This window comes from Coturnix japonica, chromosome 9 (assembly GCF_001577835.2).
Source record: "Coturnix japonica isolate 7356 chromosome 9, Coturnix japonica 2.1, whole genome shotgun sequence".
Classification (NCBI taxonomy): Eukaryota; Metazoa; Chordata; class Aves; order Galliformes; family Phasianidae; genus Coturnix; species Coturnix japonica.
The window spans coordinates 1,620,846-1,630,285 of NC_029524.1; the positions used below are offsets into that span (position 1 = coordinate 1,620,846).

A 9,440-nucleotide genomic window follows, 5' to 3' on the forward strand; every position below is an offset into this window, starting at 1 on the left:
AGTGCAAAGAGCAGTGGAATGGCACATCAATGTCTGAGTGGGCAGTCTGCAGAATGGGATCTCAAAAGTGTGTGATCCAGAGGAAAGGTTAAGCCTAAAGCCACCAAACAGGCACGTTGCCCAATAAACTCATGAGAATCTGATGCAAAAGCGTTGGAAACGTTTCTCAACAATAGCGAAGCTGGTTCTGTTAAATCTACCACCAGTTCACATCGAGTGCCACCAAAGAGAAATGCTGAGACCCTCTTTCAGCCATAAGCTGACAAACAGTGCACAAACATTCCCCAGTGGTTACTTCCAGCTAAATAGAAACACAGAAATTAATTAACCCAACTGATGTTGCCCATCTCGTGCTCTGCTGAGAAAAAACAGAAGATGTCCAAAGCATTCATTACTAGAATCACCTGGCCTTTGTAGGGAAGTTCTGACTCAGATCTTTCATGACCATCAAAGCATCCACAGGAGGAGCAGCCAAAATGCGTGCGGCAGTTTGAAAACTTAAATCTGCAAGTGAACCAACAGTAAGAGCAAAGAAGCTACCGCAGCTATCTTACATTTGACTTCCAACATTTTAGCTCATTAGTTACATATAAAACTCATTTTCTATCTTCACATTTCCTTTGCTTTTCTGCTCTTAGCAAATGATACAAGTAGTCAGTTCAGAGCAAGTAGTTTTCAATATACTTCACAATACAGAAAGCAAACCTCACTTCAAAAGTCCCATAAAAGAAACTTTCCAAAAGCTATTTCAGCAGGACTCAGCAAAGAGCTGTAGAAAGCCCATACTTTCCACTGCAGGAATTTACAGTCAAACTCTCTAACTGAACGCTGTCACTTCTGCTTCATTTGCACAGAGCACAGGAAGATAGGTTTACTTTAAGTTTTCTGCCATGCAATATTGAAAGTCTTCACACAGATTACCTTGTAACTGCCATACTTTCAAGGGTGCCATCTCGTTGGTACTTTCCACGAGGTGTTTTCTAAGCTCTTTCAGCTCTTCACTCAAGTCAGGATACAGCTGCCTAAAAGGAAATGAGGGTCAAGCAACTCTGTAGCTTCTTGTAATCAAGTCTGCCACTAATGCAAATAAACTAATATACAACAGAGCATGCTGCTAACACATGTGGATAACCCCAATACTTAAATAACTGCAAAGCATAAGATCAGCATCTGTGCATCAAGTAGCTTAATATGACAGAGACTAAAAATATGCAACTGAGCTTTACCTTAATTTCCCAAAAAGAAATCCTTGTACTTCATCAATAGGGTCATCTTCATCTATTACCGTAGCATTCACATCAGTGCCTATGAACACACAGGGAAGAAAAACACTTCTGAATTATTCAGAAACAGCTCTCATGGGTACTTTGATAAGCTTACCAAAATGCACTCCAGTAAGTGAATAGGAAAGAAAGGACACTTGTCAACCTGAGTCCAAGAAGTACTAACTATAAGAATGGTCACAGTAACAGCTGAAATAAAATCAGGGGGATTGTTTAGAAAGATAAGTGTAAGCTAAGTGGAAATCCCAGGGATGTAGGCACTGCAAACTCAGTAGGACCCAGGAGCTCTCAGGCCACATAAGCTCTGTAGAGAAAGTGACACACTCCAACCATGAATGCAACCCTGATCATACAATCCTGAGCATAATGACCTAATTGCTGGACACAGACCAGCTCTTATCTACGTTCTCAGGTCCAATCAAATCAATCCTGACCTTTTGAATGAGTGATTGCTTCTGGACAGCACAGACATACACAGAAGATTGCAGAACGTGCCCAGATCAGACAGGTGAGGGATGAAAGCCATACATCTCTAATTTGCAGTACAATATCACCACAGCCCATTTTGCAGCTCGTAGCAATGCAAGTAATTTGTCCTTTTGACAAATAAAGACCGATAGTTTCTTTTGTCAGTACTCCATCCCGCAGCAAGAGCTCTGATCCGTATCTACGATCTGATTAAACTGCAAAACCCTGAAGAAATCCATTCAAAATACGAGTCCTATTCATCACAGCTGTTATCTGTTACTAGAAGAAGTAGAGGGGGGAAAAGACCAAAAATCCACAGCCAAAATAAATAAATAACTAAAAGAGTTTCTTCTTTTTCACTTATGAGTTCAGTAAAAAAGGAAAAAAAAAAAGCAGAGATTTCCATTTATCTTCATATATACATGTGTGTGTGTGTACCTGTATATGTACGCAGTCACATACATTACCCTACTGAAATAAATCTGGCAGAAGCACGGCTGTTCAAGAAACAAAGGCCAGTGTTCTACAGAAAGCAATAAAAAAAAACAGATGCACAGTGTTGTAAATCCTGTTTTTCCCAAAAAAAAGAACAGGAACCGTTCAACTCTGAGGATGGGTACACTACGTAACATTAAAGGAGAGAACTGCTTTACAACTGCAAGCAATCTGCTTACCTGGTAAACAACTGGTCATGTTAATTGTGCTTTGAATAAGATCTAGTCCAGAGTCGTGACACCGCTGTGCCAACCACAAATAAGCAAGACAAGTGCCTTACTGAATATACAATTGAATGAGCACAGAGAAGAGGAGGAGGTTGTGATTTTGGTGATTTCAGATCAGTCAAACAGCCATTTGTTAAACAGAACAAAACAAAACAAAAGAACCTTATAAAACTGGCGAACCTACATTAGTTATTAAAACAAGAATTCACCTTTCACCTGCGTATCATCCTTGGCCTTATATTCAGTACTTTTAATAGCCAGTTCCACACCATAGCCAGAGAGGTAGACTTTTTCCTCACTGGGATTCTGTAAGGAAAAGCAAACATTGAAATATTGCCACTCTTTGTTTTGATCTACAAATGAAAAGCTGCCATTTCCCAAAGCTTTGAAATCTCAAGCTGGTGCATGTTTTACATCTAACTGCTAATGGGTCAGCGATAAATAGCGAGAGAACTTACAGTAATGTGTTGTAATAGCACAACCATGCCAAGACCAACTGTGTAATACACTTCATTTCTTACTTAAGTACCCCTCCCAATGATAATAAACAGATTACCTTTTAAATGAAAGCAGTACATGCAGTGTAGAACTACATTAGGTTTAGCACTGGTAAATGATATTCAGAAAAAAGTCAAATCACTCCAATTTCTCTGAGTTTTTAAAATCCAGGTAAACATCGGTCTTAATGGTTAAGGATTATGGGAAGCAGATGGCAAAAAGGACAGGTTACACTAGGAGCAGAAAGCAGTTCTGTAACAAAACTGCCTTTTATTTGAAATGGTGCCCTAAGGTTAATGCCTGCTCTTTGTACCAAGTGACTCAGGTGGCCAAGCTGTGGAAAGATCGAGTTCTTAGTTCCTAGAGCAACATTTTTCTAGGTTAAATTCTGTAATTTATCTGGAGATTAGTTCTGCATTTGGAAAAACTAAATGATCCTCTTATTTAAACCATCAGGAGAAAAAAATGTAGCTGCATTCCTCAGCTACAGGCAATGAAGCAATAAACAGTGAGTATGAGAAATAATGATGAAGCAGCAATGCATTCTGCAAGTGTAAATTTAAAGGGAGCTGATTGAGATCACTTTTCCTTTTGGCTTCCCCTGGACAGTTACTCTTGCCTGCTTTACTCTGAGTGTACATACTTACAGCAATATAGTGTCTGAAGACATAAGTGATTTCTCCTGCCTCAGCCTTTGTCACAAGCAGCTTGTGGAATCTGTAGAAATCCTCTGTGCCAATCTCAGCATACAGAATGACAACGGGACGTTCAGGGTTGGACGCTGGGTATGTGTGGTCCCCTTTGAACAAAAAGGGCTTTGGTCTAAGAGTAAACATTGAAGATAATCACAATGTGATTTGCACCTTTTTCTTACCCAATGCAAGGTTCATAATTTCTTTTCTTGTGTTTAAACATCTCTTCTGACTTCACAGCATACAGATGTAATAGCAGGGCTGGCTGCACTGGATACAATGCTGATAAGGCTTTGTTAAAAACGGACACATGAAAACACAACAGATGGCTAACTGCTACTTTGAAGCTAATATGATACCTGTATGGGAACTGCTGAGTCCCAGCCTGACCCACTGACAGAGCACCTGAGGAAAGGATCTGGTCAGCCCTGGGAGCACAGGTGAAGGCTGTGGGACAGCTTCTCTTAGACCCCATTAAAGGGCTGACTGCCACTAGGGAAGGATTTCTTTCTGGAGATCCTTCCTTGGTGAAGCTTTCCCCTGCAAATCTGGAATCTTCTAATATGGGTGAGCAATCTTCTGCCCTTCCTTTATAGCACCTTTCTATTGTGCTGATCCTTCATCATTACATCTCTGGTGAAACACCTTTTCCTATCATATTGATCTAATTGCTACAATATCTTTTCTTAAAAGTTAACCGCGTCCTTTAAATTTTCAGTTACTTTTATTTTGTCATTCAGAAGCTCAGTATAAAAAAATAAGAGGCTACTAGAGCAAGGGATCAGTAAATACTAATTCCAATCACAAACAGTAAGAAATGAGAGACTGCCACATCTGTGCAAGAGATGGATACATCAAAATTGAAGAACCAGAAACTACTGACTGATGATAGTCTCTGATATCATATATATCATATATATACTGACAGCAGTACATATAGGTTCAGTTTTAAGATGTAATGTAACAATTGGAAACAATTCAAATACCTTTCTGAAGCAGTCCTTAGAAGTGTTCCAAGAGAGTCATATTCACATGTCTTCTCCCCATGCACAGCAAAAAACAGGGTACAACCGTCTGGTGGAGGCTCATCTGCTGCTATCTGTATTGAAATATTTGCAGTCACGGGTTGAATGTTTACTCTGAGGCCCTACCTTAATGCTCTAGAAAACACTGCAGGATTTCTCTCGTGTAGCACTAACCTGCTGAAAAGCCTGAACTGTTGCAGAGTAAGAACGTAAGGACAAGGAAAACTTCAACAAATTCTGTTGTAAGGGTGACAGGCTCTGGGAGGCGACCTTCAGCATTTCATGGTAAGCAGAATAATCACTGCCTGCAAAGTCAGAGCACAAGCAGTTATCCTCCTATATCATATCCCCACTCATTGAGATTTATATCAACAGAAACACACTGGAGTTAATTGAAAATATGCACGTGACTTTTCCTTCTTAATTTTCATTACAACCAGTGCCACGGGTAGATGAGAGTTAACCTCATCCATGAGAGAACACGGACACTTGTATACATTCTTAAGTATGCAAACACGAGCAGGGGAACAGGTAAGAGCTCCCACTTAACTTCAGCTTAGAAATAAAAATAATATTTTATGCTCGATGTGGAGACAGAAAACTTGAAAGCAAAACAGTTGTCTGCTACTGCTTTTATCAAATGGACAGCCAGACGCCTCAAGCACTTCCACAGTAAGAACAATACCAACGTCAGCACTCACTGACTTTAATAATATTAGATAATGGAAGACAAATAGAAAGGTTTACTTTTCAACCATGCCAATTACCAGTGATTGTTCATGACATGAATGAATGATGAGAACTCACTCACCCTCCTGTTCAGCTGTCCTGATATGCTGACTGGCTTCAACAAAATTCCAGAACTTTTCTTGACTTTCTTCTGATAGAAATTCACTAAAGAAGAGAAGACACAGCTCAGTCTATGAGTCCTCTCACAGTACTAACACCTTGCAAAGCTTCATAGGTCAGCTCCCACTACACCTTCACCCAGAAAGCTGTATATTACTACAAAATAAAGCAAACCAGGAAAGCTAACAGCAACCAAAACAATGAGTAGCTGCAGGCCAGGACAAATACATACAATACAGATGAAGCTGTACAGCACATGTTCATCTCCCAAAGACCGAAGTGCACATTCTTCTCCCTATTTCTTTGCTAGCTACCTTTTGTATGAAGCAGACATTGTTGTTCACTCTATTCCAACAAACTATGGCTGGTTAGAGCTGCTGGCTTAAATGGTGTGGGTTTTTTTTCAAATGAACAAAACCAGAAGTCACAGACAGCTTCAAACCATGACACTGTAATCCCCCGTAACACAAGATGTGGAGCCCACTAGACACTGCAGCAGCATATTTGCTCATTCCAAGCCCTTCTGACCTAATGCAATAAGCATTGTAGAGATGTTCAGGTGCTGAATGGCAGTGCTGGGTACCATCAAGCAGCAGGAACAACTTGGCTCTGCAGCTCTGCATCACTCTGGAGTTCATGTAAGATGAACAGAGCTACCCAAAGTCTTGGAATGTAATGGCCAGGTTACAAACCAAGCCTTGGGCACATAATTATTACTGGATTCTTATTTCCTGGTCTTCCAGGGTGAGCTTTCCTGCTAAACTCCCTCTAAGTTTCCCCCCCCAAAATGTTTGATATTGCCAGGGTCTTTAAATCCCATCATCAGCACCTGAGCTTTGCACTTTACTGCCTGAGGACTTATCGCTCTTGAAACTGAAGTTCTACAGAGAAGAGCAACTAAATTCACCCAGGGCACACCTGTCCTATCACTCAATGTCAAGCCCAGCAAAATGCCCAATGCCTGAATATTTGCACATGAACCAACTGTGCTAACATGGGCAGAATTCTGTGTATGGTAACACCTCTAAACAATACCAAATTCATCACACACACACACTTGCACAAACACCACGAAGTCCTGCTTTGCCTTAACACTGTCAGATGCTCACACTGTGCAATGAAATGACTGGGACTTGTGAAACCCTAAGCAGACAGGCAGGGGGTAGCCAGCATTTAGTTATTTAGTTATTAACCTTTGCTCAAATGCGCAATGAAAGGATTTATAAAAACAATAAAAATCACAACCATCTCCTTTAAAACATTCATACCACCTCCTGAAGCACAGCAATGATTGCATTCAGCTCAGTGTTATCACTGCCAACAAATCCAATTAGTAACAACCAGGATCCAAAGCACCACAAAACTGAATCTTTATTTCACACCAGCAAAACTTCCAGCTGCATATTTGTTTTTTAATTCACAAACTCCAGTTACGGTTGCAATGTGACACAGTCAAGGTGATGGCTAACAATATTCATTCACTCGAGATCATGAATTCAGGCACATTAGCACAGCTGCAGCCAGCATTAACTCACTGTCATGTCTACAGAACCTGCAGGTTCAGGCAGGCAGAGGGCAGCTCTTGTCCATGCCTGTATGTCAAATGCTCCTGACTGGAAACCAATGGCCCCAAAAGCTGCAGCTCCCCAGGGATAGAGCTGTGTGTAAAGGCACTTGGACTGGAGCAAATGGGGGTTTTCTGGCTGATTCTCAAGGCTTAATGTATTAAGATAGAGCTGCCTCTACACAAACACAGAACGCAGGAGCAGAGCTGTGTCACAAGAATTAGAAGACCAACACCTCCAGGTCAAACTGGACACTAAGACACCATACAGGACTGTTTACAACAAAGCTGATATATCATTAAGAGTTGGAAGAGGCTTCTGAAGGCCATCTAATGCCCTGCAATAAACAGAGATAGGCACAGCAATACAGGTTGCCCAGAGCCTTACCCAGCCTCACCTTGAAAGCAGTAATCATGTAGTATTCTTAACACTATAAACACTTATAACCACTAAGAAAAGTGATTTACATTTTCTAAACACAGAGAGGCATATTGTGTTATACTTTAGTTACATTCTGATTTGTGAATAAAAATCACAGCGCACTGACCTCGTCTCAAGGAGCAGAGGGGTTGAAGACCACTTTGTAGTTAGAGACGTTGTCACAGCCTTAGAGTCTCCTTTTACAAATGAACAGCTGACCCAGACCCCCAGAACTGCAATAAGGATTCCCATCTTAAAGGGGAAGCCTAAAAAAGATGAAGAAAACAAGTCAGCTTTGTGCTGCCTCTTTTTGTAAGTATAGAATCTCACACATCCAAATAGAATAAGACATTTTAAGATAATATAATGACTCAGTTAATCACAGTCCCACCTGCATTTACAGAATTAAAAACACTATGGAGCCATGAAGAGAGAAAAATACTTTAAAATCTGACTCCTGAACTACAACCAAACCTAAATCAATCCCTGCCTCTTTGATATTCATAATTTTATTTAACATTACTTCTCTTCTGGGACACCCACATCACGTGCCATTTGCTTTACAGTGTACTACAAACCGGGAACCTTTGAATTAGGTGGAATTCATTTGGAATTAGGTGAAGTTTCATTCAGTGGGAAGTAAAAATCACATCCCCCTTCCACACAGACACCCCCATGGCCACACAAACCGATGTCGAAGGAGCCAGGTGAGGTCAGGGTCCCCCGTCAGCCCCTTGTGCTCAGCCGCACACAGCAAACCTCTGCTCCAGGGAGTGAGGAAACGCTCATTTCCTGCAGGCGCTACATGCCCCGAGGATCAGAAGCTGAAACAGGAACAAAGGCAGATTCAAGTAACACGATTTACTGTGAGAAATGCGACAAGCAACTGCCAGCACCACCACTCCCACCTCAAAGTGACACAGTGTATTGGCCCATGTACACATGGCATTTCTTTGCCATTCACATTTACTTACATGCCTGTGCAATCCCATATGGGGGATTTTCCTTGCTCACAGCTTCCATGAGCCCATGGAAAGTGTCAGTTCTCAGGGCAGTTTTTTACCACAGGCCTGGCTCCTGACTGCGGTACATCTGCAGCACAACCAGACCCCCCCCATTCACCCTTACTCTTTAATCTCTAGTTTTTCTGTCTAACACCGCTCACAGTTCCTCTCACATTTGGGGATCTCTCAGATTCCGAATCCGAATGGACCCCAATGGGCCCCGAGTGCAACTCCCGGCTGCACAACGGAGCGCCGCAATCACACCCTGTGGCTGAGCCGCTGTTCAGGTGTTCCCCGGCCAGCGGGAGCAGCGGGAGGAAGCTCAGCACACGGCACACAGACACACCGGCACAGACACACGTCACCGCCCCCAGAGCTGAGGGCCCCCGTGTCCCACGCTACCCCCGCCCCAAGCACCGCAATCCCCGCCCATCCCCGCCCCTCCCTCCCGCCGTCCCGTCCCGTCCCGTCCCGTCCCGTCCCGTCCCCCCGCTGCCCGTTGTCCGTCCGTGTCTCCGTGGTAACCCCACCTGTCGCCGGCCGCCACGCGCCCTTCCGGCTCGCGCCGCTGCTGCCGCTTCCGGTAGCGGCACTTCCGCTTCCTGTGGAGAGGCGCAGCGCCGCCATAGAGTGGAGGCGGGCGGAGCAGAGCGTCACCGCGCCGCCATCTTGGGGAGGGGCGCTGCACTCCGCCCTCCGGCCGCGGGCGGCTCAGCCGGGAGCGCGGCTCCGTGGCTCCGGGCGCGGCGTTGGGCGGGACGCGGTGCGGACGGATTGTACCGGCGGTGTCACCGCGCCGGGCGGGATCAGCCCCGTTCTGTTTCTCTGTCTCCCGGCCGCCCGTCGGGCCGCGGCCCCGTGTGGCGGCCATGGCTCGGCCCCGCCCCGCCGCGTTGCCCGGGAAACCCCGCGGG

General features: G+C 43.8%; 1 protein-coding gene across 3 annotated transcripts in view; it reads right to left on the bottom strand.

The window, feature by feature from the left end:
• UGGT1 (UDP-glucose glycoprotein glucosyltransferase 1) overlaps positions 1-9,159 on the bottom strand; it is a 35,510-nt gene extending 26,351 nt beyond the window's left edge. For 2 of the 3 annotated variants that reach the window (XM_015871126.2, XM_015871124.2), the window contains exons 1-11: positions 9,057-9,159; positions 8,212-8,346; positions 7,650-7,788; positions 5,500-5,582; positions 4,863-4,993; positions 4,650-4,762; positions 3,619-3,793; positions 2,683-2,779; positions 1,227-1,305; positions 922-1,022; positions 405-504 (exon numbers count right to left, since the gene is read on the bottom strand). In XM_015871126.2, coding sequence (XP_015726612.1) covers positions 405-504; positions 922-1,022; positions 1,227-1,305; positions 2,683-2,779; positions 3,619-3,793; positions 4,650-4,762; positions 4,863-4,993; positions 5,500-5,582; positions 7,650-7,774 — 1,004 coding nt within the window. In that variant the 5' untranslated portion in view covers positions 7,775-7,788; positions 8,212-8,346; positions 9,057-9,159. Of the gene's footprint in view, positions 1-404; positions 505-921; positions 1,023-1,226; positions 1,306-2,682; positions 2,780-3,618; positions 3,794-4,649; positions 4,763-4,862; positions 4,994-5,499; positions 5,583-7,649; positions 7,789-8,211; positions 8,347-8,496; positions 8,876-9,056 lie in introns of those variants that run through there. The other variant, XM_015871125.2, reaches the window with a different exon arrangement.
• Between the last annotated feature and the right edge of the window lie 281 nt (positions 9,160-9,440).